We start from the raw sequence: 24,127 nt of genomic DNA, 5'->3' as shown, positions 1-24,127 counted from the left end.
TATTGTTGGGGGGAGCTGCCTACTATTGTGGGGGAACTGCTGACCTAATGTGGGGGAGAGCTGCCTACAAATGTGGGGGGAGCTGCCTAATATTGTTGGGGGGAGCTGCCTACTATTGTGGGGGGGGAGCTGCCTACTATTGTGGGGGGGAGCTGCCTACTATTGTGGGGGAAATGCTGACCTAATGTGGGGGAGCTGCCTACTATTGTGGGGGAGCTGCCTACTATTGTGGGGCAGCTGCCTATTAATGTGGGGGAACTCCTGACCTAATGTGGGGGAGCTGGCAATATAATGTGGGGGAATCTAATATAATGAGCGGAGCGCTGCATTTTACCAGAAGACGGGGAGAAGTCATTTTCGGTTTCGGTATCGGTTTCGGCCGGACATTTTTTTTTTTTTCATTTCGGTTTCGTTTCGGTTCTGAAATTTCCATTTCGGTGTACCTCTATATGCCGAAACCGGATATATATATATATATATATATATATATATATATATATATAGCCAGGGCTAATACCCCCACTGTATAACTACTGCTGAAGAAGGAACCTATGACTGGTTCTGAAACGCGTCCAGTTTCTAGCACTGAAAACTAAGCCTAGCAATACCACCTACAGCTTGATATTTTCTCGCTACCACGAATATCCACTTCTACTGAGCGGTTGTCAATCACCTGGAACCATCCTCTGTCATCAGAATGATCCATGTGCATCATTGAGCATCATCCTCTGTGATCAGAGTGATCGGAGCGCACACTCGGCATCCACGAGAACGCTAGCCCAGTGAAAGCGCAAGCATACGGGGATCGCTAATCCAGCTGGCTGCACCGCCAACATCTACAGATACACAGCGCAGTTATCAACTCTTAGACACCCGGAGCCCCCTCGAGGTGAGAGGAGCGCAGCACCAGATCTATTGATCCTCCGGAGGGTGCGTTGAATACAATCTACTTATTGCTGTGTCGGACAATATTATCACGAAGAGATATCGGGCAGATATCGCCCTGTACGACACAATGGCCCTGATTTACTAAAACCCTAGTATTGGAGTGTATGTGGAGTGTTTTTCTTCTTACTCTTTATTTATTTTTATTTTTTTCCTTTGATTTACTAAGCTGTTGCCTGTCTCTGGTTTAAATCTGTCTTACGGAATTTATTCTGCCCTGACAGGCAGTATTGCCAAGATGATTTCAGAACAGATCAAGATATATGGGTCAAAAAGAATTTTAAAAAGTTGTACAATGTAACATGTTGAAAGGCTTCATTCACACAGCCGTCTGTCTCTGTAAATTCAGACTACATTAGTGCTTGTACTACAACCCCCATCATGGAACAGGGTCTGTTCCATGTTGGGGGTTGTATTTCAGGGGCTGAGGGATTGACCACATCGGGTCTCGCTTCTGAGACCCGATCCAATCAGAAGTTATTAAGCAGGGGAGCGGGCGGCATGTTCCTCCTCAGCGATGTACAGTCTACTTTTATTTTCATTGCTAAATTCCCCACCAGGAGCCTTGAATGGTTGGTACTGAGGAGCCATTCAGGGCTCCTGGTGATGTTTTCAAATATAGAAGAGCTGCGGTGGGGAAGGATATATAGAATCGCTGAGGGAGGGGGGTATATGTCTGGCCCCCGCAGTGCATCTATATATCTTGCCCCCGCAGCACATTTATATAGTTATTGTCCCCTGCAGTGCATGTGTATGTATATTTCCCCCCCCGCAGCGCTATCATCATTCTATTAGCAGCGCATCTTCTCGGCCAGCACGATGCACTGCTGAAAGAATACTTGTCTTTCATAGCTCTGCGGCAGCATATGTACATAGAAGCACTGTGGGGGCCAGATAACGCTATATGTCTGGCCCCCACAGAGCTTCTATAATCATATGCCTCTGCAGTGCTATGTATGAAAAGTACAACAGCGCATCTTGCCGGGAAGCCGGACGGCCTGACGGCAGGGGGCCAGAAATATTACACCGCCAACCCCCCCCCCCCCCAGCGATTCTATTTATCTTTCCCCACCACAGTGCTTCTATTTGAAAACCCCGCCGGGAGCCCTGAATGGCTCTTCAGTACCGGCCATTCAGCGCTCTCGGCTGAGTTTTTTTTCTCTTTTTTTGTAGGAACATGCCCCTTTTTTGGCTAACCACGCCATTTTGACAGGTTTAAAAAAAAAAACACTCTGAGTGATGGTACTTTGTGTCAGGAAATTGTGTCACATGGGCTATGTGACACAAATTTGGTCGCACAACCCGAGAAAAAGAGTCTGGTTGACATTAGTAAATCAGGACAATTGTCTGTTTGGATATTTATCTGTGCCGGAGTGTACGATATAAGGATAAGACATATATAGACACTCATTGCACCTTATTTCCAAGTCTGGAACTGTTACAGACATTTACTTGGATATAATACAATTCTCTGGAGTTATGCATTTTATTGTGGAATCATAAGTTACTCCGGTCATTCGGTATAAGACCAGCTCAGCTATCATAGACTATTGTATCTAATTCCACTAACTAGTGACTATAATTGGTGGTATTCTACGTGTTGGCTATATGTAATATCTACACAGTGCAATATTCATGAGATTTTATTTGTGGCTCTTTTAAGGGGTGGTTTCAGAAGGGCCCTGTGAACCACCTATTTATGCATGGTATTTTATACATGTTAAATAAATTATTATCCCAATAGTTATGGACTTTTGAGCTCCAACATATTATTATTATTTCACTTCTGTACTGGGCCACCACGGCGCGATCTCACCTTGCTCTGTGTCTATGAAACCAGGACAGCCCTATAGATTTACATTATGAGTCCATCCTGGTCATGTGACACAGAGCCAAGGGAGAACGCATAAAGCACGCTCCTATCTTGACTCATTCTCAGTCAGGAGATCAGTCGGGTTCTGAACACTCGGACCCTGACCGATTAAAAACTTTCGATGTGTCTCTGCACCTGAAATGTATCGAATAGGAAAAAATAAATCTAACCCAAGGATATTGTCTCAGATCTGCATTGACTGTGTATCTGTTTTGTAGCCTTTCATACATTCGTCGTCACATCAGATCACAGGACGTTTCATTCAAGATCTCAGGTAAGATGTTTCTTTTTAATAAATGTAGAATTTTCTTGGCTTTCTGAAATAATTGATTTCCCCAAGTTATTGTGTACTTTTTTTTTTATTTATTTATTTTTTTTTTTTTTGTTCATCAGGATATGGCATTAAAACAGCTTTCCAGCAACAAGTGCTTTGAAGGGTTCCAGAAGGTGTTTGAGCATGACAGGTTAGTGAGTAAGGGTTGCAACCATTACAGGAGTATCTTATTTAATAATAAATAAAAAAAAAACTTAGGATAAAGAAAACTATTGCTCAGCTTACCTGTGGTCGGAGTCCATGCATGGAGGCTGTGTGGACCTGACAGCATAAGTGGCCATGTTTACATGTCTGGAATGTCCGCATTGGAAAATCTCTGTGTGGGCCACACGGAATGCGCCATCTTATTGACGATTATGCATTCCGTGAAGTGTCCATAGAAAAAATGAACCACATTTATTCTTTCTGCGGACACGGAAAACTGAATTTCCATGCCAGAAACATCTAGCGTAGAAATCCAGCACATGTGCACATGCTTCAGAATCTCCGGAATTTAAATGCATAATTTTGCACAGAGATTCCAGACTTGTGAACATAACTTAAGGGTGCATTCGAATATCTGCTTGTAAATCCTTCCACCGGATATGGCAAGAAAATTTCAAACTGCCTAGTGCTGTACCCCTTCCAGATCCATGCTGCACCCTGTTGATTTTTGATTGAGCCGACTGGGGTTAATCTCTGGTCGGCTAATTTTCCGAACGTATCTGGTTTTTGAACAGGACTGAAAACTGTGGTCTGCTGCAATTTGTATTCCAGTTCAAAAAAAGGTGCAATCGAAAAATTAGCTGACTTAAAGGAAACCAATCATCAGATCTTACCCTATATAATGCTTGGCAAAGTGTTATATAGGGTAAAATCTTTACCCTCCCCACCCCCGGGGGAAGCTCCTGCCCCCAGGGATGGTGAAGATATGAAGTTATAAACTAGTCACCACCACGGCTGTAATTAGTCCCCTGGGGCGGGGAGCTCCTCTTACCTAGTCCCGTTGTTCGGCCCGCAGCAATGCCCACTCAGCTTGATTGATGGGCCGCGTCATCGCTCTGCTCACTGAACAGATGGAGCAGAGCAATGACGCGGCCCATCAATCAAGCTGAGGGGGCGTAACTGCCGGCCGAAGTCCGGGAGTAGGTGACAGGAGCTCCCCGCCCAGGGGACTACTTATGGCAGCGGCGGTGACTAGTTTACAACTTCATTTCTTCACCATCCCTGGAGCAGGAGCATCCCCTGGGGATGGTGGGGATAAATATTTTACCATATATAATGCCAAGCGTTATATAGGGTACAATCTGATGATTGGTTTCCTTTAAGACACTCATTGAAGGCTCATTGAAATCATTGTGGTAAGGCGCAGATACTGCAGCAGGTGGGTTTTGAAATTCTCTGTCAGATTCACAGACCAAAGTGTGAATGAACCCTAACTTATGAAACGGTCCAGGGCCAGTATTTAAAAACAAAAGCCTATATAATGCATTAACTGTCTGACAGTCTAACACATTTCACGCGGTAAGCTCTTAGTGGCAGCATTAACAAAAAGCTTACCGCTCAAAACGCATCTGACCGAGGACATGCCAGATCTTCTTTTTTTAAAGGGGTACTCCACTGCCCCAGCGTTCGGAACATTTTGTTCTGAACGCTGGGTGCGGGAGTCATGATGTCACGTCACGCCCCCTCCATGCAAGTCCATGGGAGGGGGCGTGGCTGCTGCCACACCCCCTCCCATTGACTTGCATTGAGGGGGCGTGACGTGACATCATGACTCCCGCACCCAGCGTTCGGAACAAAAAGTTCCGAACGGGGCAGTGGAGTACCCCTTTTAATAATTTAAATAAAGTCTTTTTGTTTTTAACTGCCGGCCCTAGACTTCACCTTTTCACAAGTTTTGACCATAAGATTGAACTCACATGTGGCATAGAATACATCACAAATTCTGCAACAGTGATTTTGATTGCATAACTTTATATAGCATTAAGATCTATGATGAAAGGGAACCTTGAGTCATCAGGGTGGTCCCCAGGGGCTTCTCCCTTCTCCACCGGCCCATGGAGCATGAAAATGATGACAGGTTACCTTGAAATTCTTGATCCAGAAATCTGCAACACATTCAAAATGCTGTGGAAAATGTAAACCATGTATTTGTTTAATATTCCCCCTTCTCAAGGGCATATATCTTGTACATGTCTGCAGTAGTTTTTTCTCTATGGTGTCATCAGTCACAAGTACAGCAAGTCCCAGCAGCTTTGTCATGTAAAGGCCACCAAGCTGTGTACACTCCATGGTGTCCGACCAGCCAACCCTGCTCAGTTCATGGGCAGCCTGTTGTGCATACTACATTGATTTCTAATGTTTATACTGCAGTCTTTCACTTCCTTCCTGCTGGGCGAGATATAGAGAAATGTACTTGAATTTAATACTCAAATAGGGAATTACAATGTGTCTATAGAGGGAACTTAACAATTTAAAAAAATAGTTCCGTTATCACAGTAGAATTGAAAGTGTCGGCAGTGCAAGAAGTGATGGGGGGAATTGTGGCAAATGTAATAGGAGATAGCGAACAAGCCACTGCCCAATTAATAAAGTGGCATACTAAGGCTAGGTCCCTGTTAAAATGTATGTGGTTTGTTTTAAAGTGTATCTATCATATTAAAGTAAAAACTAACTCTTATATATTTTACTCACTAGATCATGCAGATGCCTTTTTATGTCTTTTTACGTGTTTAGCTTCTATATTTGGCTCACAAATCCCTTCGTTCTGCTGCTTTTTCATTCTGTCATCCTCTGCTCAGGAAGGGGTGTGTCTAAGGAAAGCACTGAGCCTGCCCTCACTCGCCATGCATTCACTTGCTCCCTGAGTCTGCTGTGCTGGGTCTCTTCATCCAATCATTGTAGGCTGCTCTGTAACCGCTCCTCCCTTTTTTTTTTTAGACAGAAGTCTGATAGAGAGGACAGGAGTGAGCACATCTTATCCCCTGTCCAAAGTGAACTCTGCACCGTGCCCGATGACTGGTGATGCAAGCTGCCACACCCCCTCCATTCACTTCTATGGGAGGAGTCGTGACGGCTGTGTTTTAGCCGTCAAGCTCCCTCCCATAGACATGAATGGAGGGGGAGTGGCGTGACATCACGAACGTGGAAGCTGCAAGCTTCCATGTTCTGGACGCCACTGCTGCTGGCCCAGAGATTGCAGGGATCCTCAGCGGCGGGACCCCCAGTGATCTAACATCTTATCCCCTATCCTTACAGATGCCATATTTCCTTACAGAACAATAACAGATGCCCGTATTTTATAAAGGAATACAGAAGCTATCCATTTATGTGCTATTGTTTACTTCTAAATCAGAGGTGGGGAACTTCTGGCCTGTGGGCCATATGATTTCTTGTGGCACTGGCCGTTGAATTAATATTTGCAGCCCGCGAAATCCTTCTGCATGTCACAGCCCCTGGTAACCATTAAGACTACAGGCTACAACCACGGTTGGGACATGTGGAGATCACAGCCTTCCGCACCTCACTGCCTTGGCTGCAGCCGGCAGTGGTAGTGGTGCCAAAAGACAGAAGCTTTGGCCCCACCTCCTCACCTACTCCTCTGGAGCCGGTACATCTGTCCAGTCTCTCCAGCACCACTGCACCTGTTGCACTACTCACATATATCTCCCACACCTCACCAAAAAGAAGCAGATTTAGCCATCACATTAGGTGAGTTAAGTAAAGGGGTTGTCAGGGGAGCAGAAAAGGTCCTACCTCTTGTGCTCTCCGGCACTCCACCTTGGCAGGTGCTTGTCCTGATCATCATGTGCAGCGGAAACCTATTGCACATCACATGTGGGCATGGTTTCGCCCTTAAATAATTTTATAAATCTCCAAATGACCCTTGGCACAAGAAGGTTCTCCACTCCTGTTATAAATAAAGAACAATTTCCCAAAAAATAATTACCTATTAAAGGTATTGTCCCACCATTAGAAGTTAATCCCTATCCACAAGATCATGAGATGCCAACGCGGAAGGAGGCCATTTTGGATTTGGTGTTCACAAATGGGGATTTGGTATATGATGTTATTGTTGGCGAAAGCTTGGGATCTAGTGATCACCAATCAGTGTGGTTTAATGAGAACAGTGAAGGAGTCACACCACACAAAAACAAAACAGACTTTTCCAAAATGAGATTAGTCATAAATGAGTCCCTATCAGACTGGAACAAATTACATGGAGTTCAGGAGAAATGGGACTACTTAAAAGATGCTTTATTGAAGGCAACAGAAAATTGCATTAGACTTGTCAGTAAAAGCAGAAAAAGGAAGAGACCACTGTGGTACTCAGCAGAAGTGGCCAAAATCATAAAAAAAAATAAAAACTAGCATTTAGTAATTATAAAACAACCCAGAGCAATGAATATAGGGAAATCTACAAGACTAGGCAGAAAGAGGCCAAGCAAGATATAAGAACTTCTAAATCACAGGCAGAAGAAAAACTAGCTCAGTCTGTGAAAAAAGGGGATAAGACATTCTTCAGATATATAAGTGAAAAAAGGAAATTAAAACAAGGAATAACTAAATTAAAAACGAAGGAAGGTATGTAGAAGAGAATAAGGGGCTAGCCGACTGCCTTAATGAATACTTCTGTTCAGTTTTTACAGAAGAAAAAGAAGGAAAAGGACCTCCATTAGAGAGGAAAACTAAGGAATCATTTGATGCATGTGTCTTTACAGAGGAAGAGGTTCTACGTTTGCTTTCTAAAGTGAAGACAAATAAATCACAGGGGCCATGGGATACACCCAAAATTATTAAGAGTTTAGTGGTGAGCTAGCAAAACCGTTAACAGATTTATTTAACCAATCAATGGTAACAGGAGCCGTCCCGGAAGATTGGAAATTAGCAAATGTTGTGCCCATTCACAAGAAAGGTAGTAGGGAGGAATCAAGCAACTATAGGCCAGTAAGTCTGACATCAATAGTGGGGAAATTAATGGAAACCCTACTAAAGGATAGGATTGTGGAACATCTAAAATCCCATGGATTGCAAGATGAAAAACATTACTTCAGGGAGATCATGTCAAACAAATCTTATTGATTTTTTTTTTGACTGGGTGACTAAAATAATAGATGGCAGAGGGGCAGTAGACATCGCATATCTAGATTTTAGTAAGGCTTTTGACACTGTCCCACATAGAAGACTTATAACTACTCAATAAACTACAGTCATTGAGCTTGGACTCCAATATTGTTGAGTGGATTAGGCAGTGGCTGTGTAACAGACAACAGAGGGTTGTAGTCAATGGAGAATATTCAGAGCAAGGTCTTGTCACCAGTGGGGTACCTCAGGGATCTGTACTGGGACCAATATTGTTTAATATCTTCATTAGTGATATTACAGAAGGTCTCGATGGAAAGGTGTGTCTTTTTGCTGATGACACAAAGATATGTAACAGGGTTGATGTTCCTGGAGGAATACGCCAAATGGAAAAGGATTTAGGCAAACTAGAAGAATGGTCAGAACTCTGGCAACTGAAATTTTATGTGGATAAGTGCAAGATAATGCACCTGGGGCGTAAAAACCCTCAGGCAGAATATAAATTATTTGACACAGCCCTGACCTCAGTATCTGAGGAAAGGGATTTAGGAGTAATTATTTCAGAAGACTTAAAGGTAGGAAGACAATGTAATAGAGCAGCAGGAAATGCTAGCAGAATGCTTGGATGTATAGGGAGAGGTATAAGCAGTAGAAAGAGAGAAGTGCTCATGCCGCTGTACAGAACACTGGTGAGACCTCAATTGGAGTGTTGTGCGCAGTACTGGAGGCCGTATCTCCAGAAGGATATAAATTCTCTAGAGAGAGTTCAAAGAAGAGCTACTAAAGTAGTACATGGATTGCAGGATAAAACTTACCGGGAAAGGTTAAAGGACCTTAACATGTATAGCTTGGAAGAAAGAAGAGACCGAGGGGATATGATAGAGACTTTTAAATACATAAAGGGAATCAACACGGTAAAGGAGAAGAGGAGATTTAAAAGAAGAAAAACTACCACATGAGGACATAGTTTTAAATTAGAGGTGCAAAGGTTTAAAAGTAATATCAGGAAGTATTACTTTACTGAGAGGGTAGTGGATGCATGGAATAGCCTTCCTGCAGAAGTGGTCGCTGCAAATACAGTGAAAGAGTTTAAACATGCATGGGATAAGCATAAGGCTATCCTTCATATAAGATAGGGCCCGGGACTATTCATAGTATTCAGATTATTGAGCAGACTAGATGGGCCAAATGGTTCTTATCTGCCGACACATTCTATGTTTCTATGATGGGTTAGTGAAGGGGGTATGTCCTTCTGGGGCCTGCTGGATTTGTATCCCCTTCTTCCTTGTGTGTCCTCTTTTTTTTGTCTGTTTTGTGTTTCCCCCTCTTGTCTCCAGGGGGCTCCCCTTGTCTGGTAGGTTTGTGGTCCACCAGATCCTGCTAGAGATGGAGCTGTGCTCTTTTATTGTGCTGTGCATTAAGCTTTGTAGCAGACTTCCCTCATTGCTAGGTTGCTAAGAGGTCAAGAGGAGTAGCCACGTGTTACTGGGGTTTAATGCCAGGCCCTGCATTGGCACATGGGTGGGGTGACTGCCATTAATTGGTACAGGGCAGAGTCCCTTTAGACTGGGGATTGAGGAAGCCAGGGAAGAGCATACAGTGAAACCTCTTGGCGGTATGCATAATAAATGAGGAACGGAAAATCTGGTCTGGGTTAGGGGATGGTGTTCTCAAAAAGGTGGTCTTTTGGATCGGTTTCACTGTTTATTCCTGTTGAGTACCAGCAACTGGAAGATGTTGGTAAATTGTAAGTTATATGGAGTGGGCCACATCTGAGCCACATATAACCTTATGTAGAATGGAGTGAGCTGCCAAAAAAGCCTGATATCTGGATGATTGGAGTGCTGATAGCACAACCTGGGCATGGAGCATTGAATTGGGGTGTGCACAACAAGAGAGCCCTCCAGTAAACAGAAGGGTATTGTAGAGCATTTCAGTTTAGAACTTGTAGTGTTAACCTGCCTGCTCACTTCATGGTTTACAGAAAGTTTATTGATGAATGCTGATATGGTGTGGGGCAGTAGCCTTAACACTGGATAATGAACAAGAATTGACTACCAACCCAAACCTGGGTGTAGACTGCTCGGAGTTAGGCTAGTTTCCTTTTTAAGGAGAGTGCCAAAAGGTAGGTGAAGATGTGAGCCCTTTGTTCTCCACTGCATATTTTGGGGGGAAAGTAGCATTTTCCTAGTAGAAAAGTGCTCTCTAGCGCCACCTATTACCCTTTCGTTCTCATGAGAAAGGCTTCTCTACCAGCTTCTGTATTGACAAGGGGCCACAGTCTACAGATGGGTAACATTACCTTCTGGGTGAGATTCAGCCTTAGCTATTTAAATCTCCAGTCATGTTCTAAGGCTCTTAAACGAGTCAAAACATTGACATGCATGGATGCTACCTTCAATAGATGACACCAGAGAGAGACACTTTGCATATCCTTTTTCCATCAGGGTCAAAATTCACTCTTGGAAGATGTTTTTCTAATGCACATGCAATCTCAGTGATAAAGGCCTGGGTATATTTTACAATGTGTTTATATTATATTTTGTTTCTCACTTTTGAATGACTGTTTTATTACATTTTTACAGTACGGAACTAAAGTGCAAAATGAAATTTGGAATCTATCTGCCACCTAAAGCTGAAAGTGGCAAGTGTCCAGTGCTGTACTGGCTATCAGGTGCGTAGGTTTATACAATGATCTTGCTTTTATTATGCTGCTGACTATTTAAAGTAGTATTCCGGGCAAAAACATCCAAAGGATAGGGGATAAGATGTCTGATTGCGGGGGGCCGTCACGCCCCCTCCCTTAGACATGGCCTGTCGTCACAAGTTGGTGTGGCATTATGTCACGTCTCCAGTCCTGGAAACCCGGAGGTTTTACGAAACCGGAGACGCTGCCCCGCATAGAATGCGGGTGCTACAGGGAGATCGTGGGGGTCCCAGCAGTGGGCCCCCCACGATCAGACATGTTATCCCCTATCCTTTGTATAGGGGATGAGATGTTTTTGCCCTGAATACCCCTTCAATGATGTTAAAGGGGTACTCTGCTGCTCAGCGTTTGGAATAAACTTTTCCGAACGCTGGCGCCAGCACTGGGAGCTTGTGACATCATAGCCCCGCCCCCTCATGACATTCCAAACATTGAGCAGTGGAGTACCCCTTTAAGTCGGTAATGACTAGATGAGTCGGATGACCTATCTAGACATAGAGCGTTAGAAATAGTTGATACTTAAAGCTTGTTTTGAGTGCTGCCAAACTCATTTCCTACCGGATACAGTCTATCAGTTTTTCCTGGAGTATCTCGGTTCTGCCAAGCTTTAAAGTGGATCTGCCGGGAGATTATGCTGCCATCTGTAAGCTGCCAAGGGACGAGAGGAGTGCATGAATACACTGGACTCATAGCTTATGTTTTGTAGTGTATTTTCTTATCACTCCTATTAGCCACATCCAGCACAATATTTGTGTGCTGGATTGGTTTATAGGAGAGCTGGTCTATCCCCACACTATGATGCCCTCACATCATACAGTGGGGCAAAAAAGTATTTAGTCAGTCACCATTTGTGCAATTTCTCTTACTTAAAAAGATGAGGCCTGTAATTTTCATCATCAGGTATACCTCAACTATGAGAGGAAAAAAAATCCATAAAATCACATTGTGTGATTTTTAAAGAATGTATTTGCAAATTATGGTGGAAAATAAGTATTTGGTCAATAACAAAAGTTTATCTGAATACTTTGTTATATACCCTTTGTTGGCAATGACAGAGGTCAAACGTTTTCTGTAAGTCTTCACAAGGTTTTCACACACTGTTGCTGATATTTTGGCCCATTCCTCCATGCAGATCTCCTCTAGAGCAGTGATGTTTTGGGCTGTTGCTGGGCAACATGGACTTTCAACTCCCTCCAAAGGGTTTCTATGGAGTTGAGATCTGGAGACTGGCTAAGCCACTCCAGGACCTTGAAACACTTCTTACAAAGCCACTTCATTGCCCGGGCAGTGTGTTTGGGATCATTGTCATGCTGAAAGACCCAGCCATGTTTCATCTTCAATTCAAGTTACAGGTCTGTGAGTCAGAAATCTTGCTTGTTTGTAGGTTACCAAATACTTATTTTCCACCATAATTTGCAAATAAATTCTTTAAAAACCACACATGGATTTTTTTTCCTCATTATGTCTCTCATAGTTGAGGTATACCTATGATGAAAATTACAGGCCTCTCTCATCTTTTTAAGTGGGAGAACTTGCACAATTGGTGGCTGACTAAATACTTTTTTGCCCCACTGTATCATAGTGACACATATACTTTCAAATTGCCTTTAGCTTAAATTTTTAATTGATTTAATTTAGGTTATTTTTAAAGGCAAATCCCATAATTTTTTTCATTTTATATGAAGAGTTACTTTAACTTGTGATCTAGTAAATCTGCTTTTCAGGCTGTATAAGTTTACCTTGAGATGTTTATTTGGTTGTTTATGTGAGTGACTTTGTTATATATTAACTAAAGCTGGATTCCTGTTCAGATTAATAGTTGATGAATCTTTAACTACTGTATATGACTGTCTCTGTGAAGCATCTTAATGGATATATTTTTATTTTTACAGGGCTGACATGCACAGAGCAGAATTTTATCACCAAGGCGGCCTATCACCAGGCTGCTTCTGAGCTTGGGATCATTGTAGTGGCCCCCGACACCAGTCCTCGTGAGTGTTATTTGCAAAGTTTATTTGACACCTATGAGCATTTGATGAAAGTTTGATCATTAACTTGATCACGTTGTTTATGCTTCTCTATGATGTGATTTATAATTCGATTTAGTAATTGCTATTAAAAGTGGGCTGTGGTAAATGACTGCGTAATTTGTTGGTGCTATGTAAATATTATTACTATTACCAGCGGAATAACCATGAGGAAAATGAAATATAACATTGTGGCAAATATCACACAGACTACTGCAGAATCAGCAAATAAAAAAAAAAAAGGTTTTATGAATGAACAGTCACAATAACTTCATTAAGTGAAACAATTATAGTTCAGATCTGATAAAATTCTGCATGACCTACAATTAATATACAATGAATATTCTGTAATTTTGCATTTTTCAATGTGTGGGGGAAATATACATTGGGAAGCTCTCTGACGTATACCTCTGAGGTAGGCCTAAAATGGATGCACTACAGGATACATTTCATCATATCATCCTACCTGAACGGAGACAATCATTACACTCTTTTTACCTCTGTCAGGTGTGGATAGGTTTTCCGTCCACACCACAATCATGGTCTGGAATGAGCCTTCCTCTTTCGACGGATGTATTTCAGTAGGGATCGACCGACTATCGGTTTGGCCGATATTATCGGTCGATAATCACGATTTTGGACATTATCTGTATCGGCAATTACCTTGCCGATAATGCCCCGCCCCACCCCCTGGCCAGAGACGACCGTCGCCGCCACTGCCCCATCGCCTCCCCCCCCATCCTCTGCCCACATACCGCCACCGCCCCATCGCCTCACCCCCATTCTCTGCCCACATACCTCCTCCGCCCCATCTCCTCCCCCCATCCCCGGTGTTATAATTACCTGTTCCCGGGGTTCGCAATCCTTCTGGCTCCTGCGCTGTTGACGTCCCCAACGCGATGTCACCGTTAGTGCGCACAGTGACAGCGCAGGACGCCGACGGAGTCAGAAGGATTGCGGACCCCCGGAAACAGGTAATTATAACACCGGGGATGGGGGGAGGTGATGGGACGGCGGCAGTATGTGGGCAGAGGATGGGGGGGGGGGAGCGGCGGTATGTGGGCAGAGGATGGGGGGGGGCGGCGGTATGTGGGCAGAGGATGGGGGGGGGGGCGGCGATGGGGCAACTGTGGTGGTTAGACTCAGGACCCCAGGACAGGGAGGGGGAGAGAAGCGGGCGGCGGTGGTCTCTGGCACCGCAAAAGCCACTGCAGTTCATTGATTTAAAGCGCCCGCTTTAAATCATTGATCTGCAACGGCTTCTGCCCCGCCGGGGGGGGGTTGAAATAGCCGATAACTTATACCGGAATATCAGTATAAGTTATCGGCTATCTGCCTGAAAGGTGACAGATTATCGGTATCGGCCCTAAAAAATCGATATCGGTCGATCCCTATATTTCAGTGACGGAAAGCTTTGCTGCTGAAATTTCAGTAGTGTGCACTGGAATCCCATTGAGAGCAATATGACTCTGCTGCACCGGAATTTCAAAACTGAATTCTGCTCAGAAATTTTGTATGGACCCTAATAATGCCCCACACTCTATTTTATGCATGTAATCTCTATCAACAGAACTGGTATACGTTGTTGTTTTTTTTTTCTTCCTTATGTTAGGTGGCTGCAATATTGATGGGGAAGAGGAGAACTGGGACTTTGGCACTGGAGCTGGATTTTATGTCAATGCCACTGAAGATCCCTGGAAAACTAACTACAGAATGTACTCCTACATCGTGGAGGAGGTAACCCGAATGCCTTTTTGCCGGATTGGGATGTACATGGAGATGGTTTAAATAACACTGTGATGCTTTTTACATGTAGAATAGTTGTGTACTCTGTCTGAACCAGTTATTTGGCGTTTGCCAGACCAGGACCTGCAAAAAGTACAGAATGTCACTATTTAATATCATGGATGTATTCAGAGGTGCCAACACCTGTATAATCACACCATCTTACAGAATGCATCATAGAGAATCTACAATGGTGCCATGGGCCATTGCAGTATAATGCGTAATATCAGTTAACTTGGCAGAAGTTTTTGTAAGGGAATGGTTGTAATAAAAAAATAAAAAAAAACACTTGACATGTCACACGATCCCCCGTGATCTCTAGATATTGGCGGGTAAAGCATGGGGCAGCGCACTTCACTCCCCGTTTTGGCGTTTGATCCATCATTTTGCAAGAATCTGGCTTCATTGTAAATCTGTGCAGCCTGTCTCCTGCAATTAAATGGATTGAGTGCCATGCTGGGGAGTAAAGCGTTCTGACGCATGTTTTCACTAGCTATATCTACAGATCAGTGGGATCTCTGCACTGAGACCATGACTGATCAAAACTTTTGACATGTCTAAATGACATGCCAAAAGTATATATTTTTTTTATGAAACTAACACTTTTACTGTTTGAGAGTACAGTTCTGCAATAATGTGAATGAAGAAGAAAAAAAAACAGTTTCCAGCTGAAAACCATATCCAGTATATTGTTAGGTTAAAGGGGTATTCCAGGAAAAAACTTTTTATTTATTTATTTATTTATATATATATATATATATATATATATATAATCAACTGGCTCCAGAAAGTTAAACAGATTTGTAAATGACTTCTATTAAAAAATCTTATTCCTTCCAATAATTATCAGCTGCTGAAGTTGAGTTGTTCTTTTCTGTCTGGCAACAGTGCTCTCTGCTGACATCTCTGCTTGTCTCTGGAACTGTACAGAGAAGAAGAGGTTTGCTATAGGGGATTTGCTTCTAAACTGGGCCGTTCCTGAGATAGGTGTCATAAGAGAGCACTTAGACAGAAGGGAACAACTCAACTTTAGTAGCTCCTAAGTACTGAAAGGATTAAGATTTTTTAATAAAAGTAATCTACAAATCTGTTTAACTGGAGCATATATATATATATATATATATATATATATATATATATATATATATATAGGTTTTTTTCCTGGATAACCCCTTTAACTATACAGTAAACTTGAAAAACCTATATAATCTTCTTACACGCAGTATTCTGTAGAAACAATTCTAAATACATTTCCTTTGGACTGCCTCTTAAAAAGGGTAGGCTCTTTTGTCCACAGTCCCTTTAGGGTAGGGTCACACGTAGCATATACGCTGCGTATTTTAGTATTAGTTATTATTCTTATTATTACTAACACAGAAATACGCATGCATCAAATATACATACATCAAATAAGCAGCCTATATGTTACGTGTGACCCTAACCTTGAACTGCAGCGAATTCGAATGGGTCCTTCTGGCACAAAATGCTGAGTCTACTGAGGGAGGCTGTGGCTAGCTGGGCAGTGATGTTGTGGAATGGCTATCCATATAATACAAGGATAGCTCATCTGCTAGAACACTAGTGACCAGTTCTCTATCCTGGTTTTTAGATGGAATCCCAAGCAGGGGATGTCTTCCTATGTCCTTATAGGGCTTAAAGGGGTATTCCACTGCCCCAGTGTTCGGAACATTTTGCAGGGGCCGTGACGTCACACCACACCCCCTCAATGCAAGTCTATGGAAGGGGGCATGGCATCCGCCACGCCCCCTCCCATAGACTTTCAATGAAGGGGCGTGACTTCAGGAGGGGAATGGTCATGATGTTACAACCCCGAAGCCCGCACCCTGCGTTTAGAACAAAAGGTTCCAAACGATGGGGCAGTGGAGTACACCTTTAAAGGGGTACTCCCGTGAAAACTTTTTATTTTATTTTTTTGTCAGAAAGTTTAAACAGATTTGTAAATTACTTCTATTAAAAAATCTTAATCCTTCCAGTACTTATTAGCTGCTGAATACTACAAAGGAAATTATTTTCTTTTTGGAACACAGAGCTCTTTGCCCATTTTAGGAACTGTCCAGAGCAGCATATGTTTGCTATGGGAATTTTCTCCTACTCTGGACAGTTCTTGAAATGGACAGAGATGTCAGAAGAGAGCACTGTGGTCATGATGTCAGCAGAGAGCTCTGTGTTCCAAAAAGAAAACCATTTTTGCTGTAGTATTCAGCAGCTAATAAGTACTGGAAGGATTAAGATTTTTTAATAGAAGTAATTTACAAATCTGTTTTAACTTTCTGACACCAGTTGATTTAAAAAAAAAAAAGTTTTCCACGGGAGTACCCCTCATCATTTATGCCTCTCGTGTTGGGATCGCTTGGAAATACAGTATAACTAACAGAGAAACAACAGCTCTAATAGTAGGTTCATGAAAAGCTATTAAATAATTTGGTTTTAAAGTGAAAAAAAGGTTTTATTTCTCTTGTTTTTCAGCTACCTCAACTCATAAATGGAAATTTCCCAACCGATCCAGACAAAATTTCTATATTTGGACATTCTATGGGTGGACATGGTGCTTTAATTTGTGCACTTAAGAATCCCGGAAAGTATAAGGTAATGTTTGAAGGAAGACCACGATTAATGTATGTGCAGAAGTAGAGTGTGGTCTATTATAGTAATAAAGCATTTAATGCCAGGGGTCACCAGTCACTACATACAGTAGTATCATGCCCATCGGGCACTGCTGCAGGATGGAAACTACAAAACTTACATTACATATTAATGGGTCAGATGTCCTTCCATGCTTAATTTTTCAGGTGTTTTCAACCACATTCTTTTCAAATTGCTATATTTCCTGGACTCATTATGGCAGATATCAGCTTAAAGGGGTACTCTGGGGGGAAAAAAAGGTTTTCAAATTAACTGGTGACAGAAAGTTATACAGATAAGTAATGGAATACTTAAACAGAAGTCATTGACTAATCAGCCCCTGTATGCTCTGGAGAAAGTAATGTCACCGCGCTTTCTGCTGCCACCTTTTGTCTGTGTCATGAACTGCCCAGAGCAGTGTTATTAAAGGGGTATTCCATGAAAAACTTTTTTTTTTTTTTTTAAATAGATCAACTGGCTCCAGAAAGTTTAAACAGATTTGTAAATTACTTTTATTAAAAAAAATCTTAATCCTTCCAAGAATTATCAGCTGCTGAAGTTGAGTTGTTCTTATCTGTCTGGAAACAGTGCTCTCTGCTGACATCTCTGCTTGTCTCAGGAACTGCACAGAGCAGAATAGGTTTGCTTTGGGAATTTGCTTCTCCTCTGGACAGTTCCCGAGACGCGTGTCATCAGAGAGAACTTAGACAGAAAAGAACAACTCAACTTCAGCAGCTCGTATGTACTGAAAGGATTCAGATTTTTTTTTATAGAAGTAATTTACAAATCTGTTTAACTTTCTGGAGCCAGTTGAGATATATATATATATATATATATATATATATATATATATATATATATATATATATATATATATATATTAAAAAAAAATTTTTTCCTGGATAACCCCTTTAAGGAGCAAACCGCTCCTGCTCTGGACAGTTCCTTACATGGACAGAGGTGGCAGCAGAGATCACTGTGTGTCTGACTGCAGACTTTCTCACTGATATAATCCTCCTGCAAACAACAAAAAAAATAATAGTGACATATCTTGATGTATGTTTTCTGTCATTTCAGAGTGTTTCAGCATTTGCACCTATTTGTAATCCCGTTCAATGTCCCTGGGGTCAGAAAGCATTCAACGGATATTTGGGATCAGACAAGAGTAAATGGGAGGTAAGTAGGTTTATGATTATGTGGGTACAGTGGGGGACATGTATCATTATTTGTGTAGGGTAGAAGCAGTTTACCCCTTTTCCCGAATTCTAAATTATGAGCAGAAGCGCAAAATTTATCAATCAAGCGCAATGAGCTTCATAAATTGGGGGTAAATATAGTAATCTCCTAAATCCAGTCTTTGGAAGATAGAATTGATGATTTAGAGCATCTTGCTACGTTAAGTCCAAGATGGCTTATATTTGCGCAAAAAAAAACAGATCTTGCGGCAACATTTTTGGTGTAAAGGAAAAGTACGCAGTTAATAAATCCATGTGTACTATAGAGGTCACTCCAAGGTACCCTGATTCAGCCACATCTGGAGGACATGCTCTACCAAAACAGGGGTAAAATCTTTGATACATGTCCCCCAGTGTGTATAAGTACTTAATGCACAAGCACACACAACACTCTCTATTCTGTTGTTTGCCCCTTTGTGTATTTCCATGCTTTATATGTAAGGATTTTTCCCCTTTATTTCTGTAAGGCATATGATGCAACTCGTCTGGTGAAGACGTACTCTGGCTCACAGCTAGACATTTTAATTGACCAGGGCAAAGATGACCAGTTCCTCTCTGCGGGGCAGCTCTTGCCTGACAATTTTATTGCTGCGTGCACAGAACGGAAAATCCCTGTTGTGCTTAGACTGCAAGAGGTAAGAGTCAAGTGTAAATGCTTCTCAATTGTTTTCTAAACACTCAGTATGGATTCAACCTCATTAAAGTCATGAACTCTATAATGTACATCTGAAATATGTTGGTGTTATATACAGTACTGTGCAAAAGTATTTGCCCCTTTCCTAATTTCTTATTTTGTGCACAAATAATAACACTCTATTTCAGGTTAAGCTGCTGTTCAAACAGATAAATAGTGACAGCTGTTTCACGCATAATCTTAGCTTCCCATACCCTATCACAGTGATCTTCAACCTGTGGACCTCCAGATGTTGCAAAACTACAACTCCCAGCATGCCCGGACAGCCGTTGGCTGTCCGGGCATGCTGGGAGTTGTAGTTTTGCAACATCTGGAGGTCCGCAGATTGAAGACCACTGCCCTATCTTGTAGATTGGGGATATGATGTTTGTGGACATCTCCTTTAGAATTTGTGTTGCTGCATGAGTAAACATTACTACTAGAGATGAGCAAACTTACAGTAAATTCGATTCGTCACAAACTTTTCGGCTCGGCAGTTGATGGCTTATCCTGTGTAAATTAGTTCAGCCTTCAGGTGCTCCGGTGGGCTGGGAAAGGTGGATACAGTCCTAGGAAAGAGTCTTCTAGGACTGTATCCACCTTTTCCAGCCCACCGGAGCATCGGAAAGCTGAACTAATTTATGCAGGAAAAGTCATCAACTGCCGAGCCGAGAAGTTCGTGACAAATCGAATTTACTGTAAGTTCGCTCATCTCTAATTACTACACTAAGGGGGAGATTTATCAAACCCTGTCCAGAGGAAAAGTTGCTGAGTTGCCCATAGCAACCAATCAGATTGCTTCTTTCATTTTTCAGAGGCCTTTTTCAAAAATGAAAGAAGCGATCTGATTGGTTGCTATGGGCAACTCAGCAACTTTTCCTCTGGACAGGTTTTGATAAATCTCCCCCTAAATGAATACATTGTATGTGATTGTTTTGTTTGTTTTATTTATCTTCACAGGGATATGATCACAGCTACTTCTTTATCACCACTTTTATAAATGACCACATCAAGCACCATGCAAAATATCTGAATGCTTAATAATCCTACTTATAAGGATGGTCCAGAAGAAATCAACAATTGCTTCATAACTGGCGACATTCTCTGATCAATGTGGAAAGTCATGATTTGTATCTTACTCTAAAAATTCATGAGCAAAAAAAAAAAAAAAAATGCTTTTAAAGGAGTTCTGTAGTGAAACATAACCTATCCCCATCCAAAAGGAGAGGGGATAAGTTATAGATCACGGGGGTCTGACTGCTGGGACCCCCCGCGATCTCCTGAATGGGGCTCCGGCTGTCTGCTGGAAGGGGGCGTGTTGACTCCCGCATGAAGCGCCGGCCGACACGCTCCCTCCATGTATCCCATAGAGATACATGGAGGGGGCATGTTGGCCGCAGCTTCTTGTGGGGGTCAGAACGGCTGCTTCTGGCAGATTGCCGGGGCCCCATTCAGGAGATTACGGGGGTCCCAAGGGCCGTACCCCTTGCAATCTATAACTTATCCCCTCTCCTTTGGATAGGGGATAAGTTATGGTTCACTGCACTACTCCTTTAAGATTTATCTTGTAGTTTAGGCCCGTGCCCACCCCAAAACTTCACTTACTTAGGCAAGTAATGTCAACCATTGCTCAGAAAGTCATAGTGAGTGCAGGTTTTAACACATACACATGTGTTAGCTGTCGGCCACACAATCCTTTTATACTCATGATCGTTCGGCTCATCGTGTGTTCTGAATGATCGGAGTTCTACCAAGTTCTTCTGGTGGCAGCTAGAGATGAGCGAACTTGCAGTAAATTTGATTCGTCACGAACTTCTCGGCTCGGCAGTTGATGACTTTTCCTGCATAAATTAGTTCAGCTTTCAGGTGCTCCCGTGGGCTGGAAAAGGTGGATACAGTCCTAGGAGACACTTTTCTAGGACTGTATCCACCTTTTCCAGCCCACCGGAGCACCGGAAAGCTGAACTAATTTATGCAGGAAAAGTCAGCAACCGCTGAGCCGAGAAGTTCGTGATGAATCGAATTTACTGTAAGTTCGCTCATCTCTAGTGGCAGCTTAACTCTATGAGAACAAAAAAGATTGGGCAATTTAAATCAAATCACATTTGACCATGATTTACCAACTTTTTTCTAATATGTATGTGGACCCTGACCAGAGACCTGCTGGAAGACAACAGGGGACCTTCAGTTTGCTACATCTTGATCTTAGAGTTTTGTCGCCGTTGTATCCGTGTGGTTAATAAAAATTTAAAAAATTTAAATAAAAAATAAAATCATTAGATGTCCAGCTGTCTTATTTCAATAGAACAACAAGTATACAGAAATTGGCCAATCCATATTATTTGTGATAATAACTGTGGTGTTGGATGTAGTGCTTTTTGTCTCCAGCAATACTGAGCTGTGCCTTTCACAGAGCCCATATACCTGTGTGACGAGGAGAATGTTATTTACTATGGGGGAAATTTACAAAGACTGCCGTTTCATATGCTAGCCTTAACCCCTTAAGGTGAAAATGGGCTGAGTCCTTAAAGGGGTACTCCGGTGGAAAACTTTTTTTTTAAATCAACTGGTGCCAGAAAGTTAAACAGATTTGTAAATTACTTCTATTAAAAAATCTCCCAGTACTTATCAGCTGTTGTATACTTCAGAGGAAATTCTTTTCTTTTTCGATTTCTTTTCTGTCATGACCGCAGTGCTCTCTGCTGACACCTCTGTCCATGTCAGGAACTGTCCAGAGCAGGAACTATTCCCTATAGCAAACATGCTGCTCTGGACAGTTCCTAAAATGGACAGATGTGTCAGCAGAGAGCACTGTGGACAGACAGAAAAGAAATCCAAAAAGAAAAGAATTTCCTCTGTAGTATACAGTCGCTAATAAGTACTGGAAGGATTAAGAATTTTTAATAGAAGAAATTTACAAATCTGTTTACCTTTCTGGCACCAGTTGACCAAAAATGCACAATTTTGGACTTTGGTATTTTTTACGTGTATGCCATTGACCGTGCGGTTTAGCTAACCTTATATTTTAATAGTTCGGACATTTACGCACACGGCAGTACCACATATGATTATTTTTAATTACATTATTAAAAATGGGAAATGGGGGGTTATTCAAACTTTTATTAGGGGAGGGGCTTATTCACATTTATTAACTTATTTTTTTTACACTTTTTTTTTTTTTTTTTTTTTTTTTAGCGCCCATAGGGGGCCATACCATGCAATCTTTGGATAGCATAGCATTGATCAGTGTTATCGGTGCTCTGCTGCTCCAGCCTGGACAGCGTGGAGGCAGGTAAGGGCCCTCCAGCCATCCACTCAGCTTATCGGGACATGGCGATTTCATTGCAATGGTCCCGATCCGCTCTGCTGAGCTGCTGGGACACTTTCATTTTAGACACCTGCGATCAACTTTGATTGTGGTGTCTAAAGGGTTAATGCCAGGCATCGGCCCGATCGGTGATGTCCGGCATTAACCCTGGGTCCTGGCTGCTAATAGCAGTCAGGACCCACTGGGTTTAAATCATGCTCAGCTCGGGAGCATGCTTCAAACCCCGGTAACATGCATCCTTAAAGGGGTACTCCGCATCTAGACATCTTAGGGGATAAGATTTCTGATCGCAGGGGTCCTGCCACTGTATGACGGTCACCACGCCCACGAGGGAGCGGGGCCATGACGTCACGATACTCTGGCCCCTGTATCGCCCGTCATCAGGCACAGAGTGAAGTTTGCTCCATGCAGCAGATGACACGGTGCATGGTACATTAACACTTTGAGGACCAAGGGATGTATTTGTCCCATGTTTTTAATTGCCTGATACAGGCAATTAAAAACATAGGACAAATACATCCCTTGGTCCTCAAAGGGTTAAACTTATAAAGGTTGAGAATTTTAACAGCAAGTAAATAAGTTGTCTTATAATTACATAAGGAACAATATATAAAAAGTTTAGGTTGGTGACAGGTACTCTTTAAAGGGGAGATAACTTGAAAGAAGAGATCGCAGAAGGCACTCACGGAAACAGCAAGAAGTTTTATTCGGGATCGCTGGTCCACGCAACAAGAACGCCAGGTAAGTCGACCGGTTTCGCGCTACGCAGAGCGCTTACACGTGACCTCTTAAAGGGGTACTCCGGCGCTTAGACATCTAATCCCCTATCCAAAGGACAGCTGTCATGCCCCCTCCCATAGGCTTGCATTGAGGGTGCGGAGCATGACGTCACAACGCTCCGGCCCCGTGATCGACAGTAATCAGACCCGGAGCAAACATGCTCCAGGGACTGATTTTAACAGGCTGCGGTGTGCATGATCAAGTAGGTCCCCAGTGGCGGGACTACAGGATCAGGCATCTTATCCCCTTTGGATAGGGGATAAGATGTCTAAGTGCCGGAGTACCCCTTTAATTCTTGCTGCCAAACAGTCCATAGAGAGATCTTGAAAACAGCACTCTCTTAAAGGGGTATTCTGGGATTTTTGCTTCTTTGAATGTTAGGCATGGACAGAAAAGTTATTCTAGTTAATAATATACTTCACTTACCTGTGTTTGGTGGTTGGTATCGATTTTCTTTGTCTTTCTTTATCCCGGAAGTTCATTTTTTTTGCGGCCTAAAAATTGTGTTGTCTAGGACCTTTTTCCAGCTTGCTGTGTGGCCCGAAACAATACAACACAAGTAGGGGGCTTGGTTGCTTCATCTCTTGTGTGTGAAGCCAGCCCCTGATGACATTACTTGCACACGTGTATGCATTTGTCTGGTGATCAAAGGGAGCGTGGCTGTGATCCAATGAGTGGGGGACCGATGTGTGAGCGCAAAATAAGTCACCTTTCATCTTGAAACCAAGGATTC

General features: G+C 42.5%; 1 protein-coding gene across 3 annotated transcripts in view; it reads left to right on the top strand.

Moving 5' to 3' along the window:
- The window catches only part of LOC130358612 (S-formylglutathione hydrolase), a 140,295-nt gene extending 119,694 nt beyond the window's left edge, over nucleotides 1–20,601 (top strand). Inside the window, exons 4-12 of one of the 3 annotated variants that reach the window (XM_056562092.1) lie at nucleotides 3,037–3,092; nucleotides 3,212–3,282; nucleotides 10,802–10,890; nucleotides 12,816–12,914; nucleotides 14,563–14,687; nucleotides 17,223–17,342; nucleotides 18,456–18,554; nucleotides 19,081–19,248; nucleotides 20,247–20,601. In XM_056562092.1, the coding sequence (XP_056418067.1) occupies nucleotides 3,037–3,092; nucleotides 3,212–3,282; nucleotides 10,802–10,890; nucleotides 12,816–12,914; nucleotides 14,563–14,687; nucleotides 17,223–17,342; nucleotides 18,456–18,554; nucleotides 19,081–19,248; nucleotides 20,247–20,327 (908 nt within the window). In that variant the 3' untranslated portion in view covers nucleotides 20,328–20,601. The remainder of the gene's footprint in view (nucleotides 1–3,036; nucleotides 3,093–3,211; nucleotides 3,283–10,801; nucleotides 10,891–12,815; nucleotides 12,915–14,562; nucleotides 14,688–17,222; nucleotides 17,343–18,455; nucleotides 18,555–19,080; nucleotides 19,249–20,246) is intronic. The other 2 variants (XM_056562096.1, XM_056562094.1) reach the window with 2 other exon arrangements.
- The last annotated feature ends 3,526 nt before the right edge of the window (nucleotides 20,602–24,127 follow it).

The sequence above is a fragment of the Hyla sarda genome, chromosome 2 (assembly GCF_029499605.1).
Source record: "Hyla sarda isolate aHylSar1 chromosome 2, aHylSar1.hap1, whole genome shotgun sequence".
Taxonomy (NCBI): domain Eukaryota; kingdom Metazoa; phylum Chordata; class Amphibia; order Anura; family Hylidae; genus Hyla; species Hyla sarda.
Note: the sequence above shows the minus strand (reverse complement) of the source record. Positions and strands in the feature narration are given on the sequence as shown.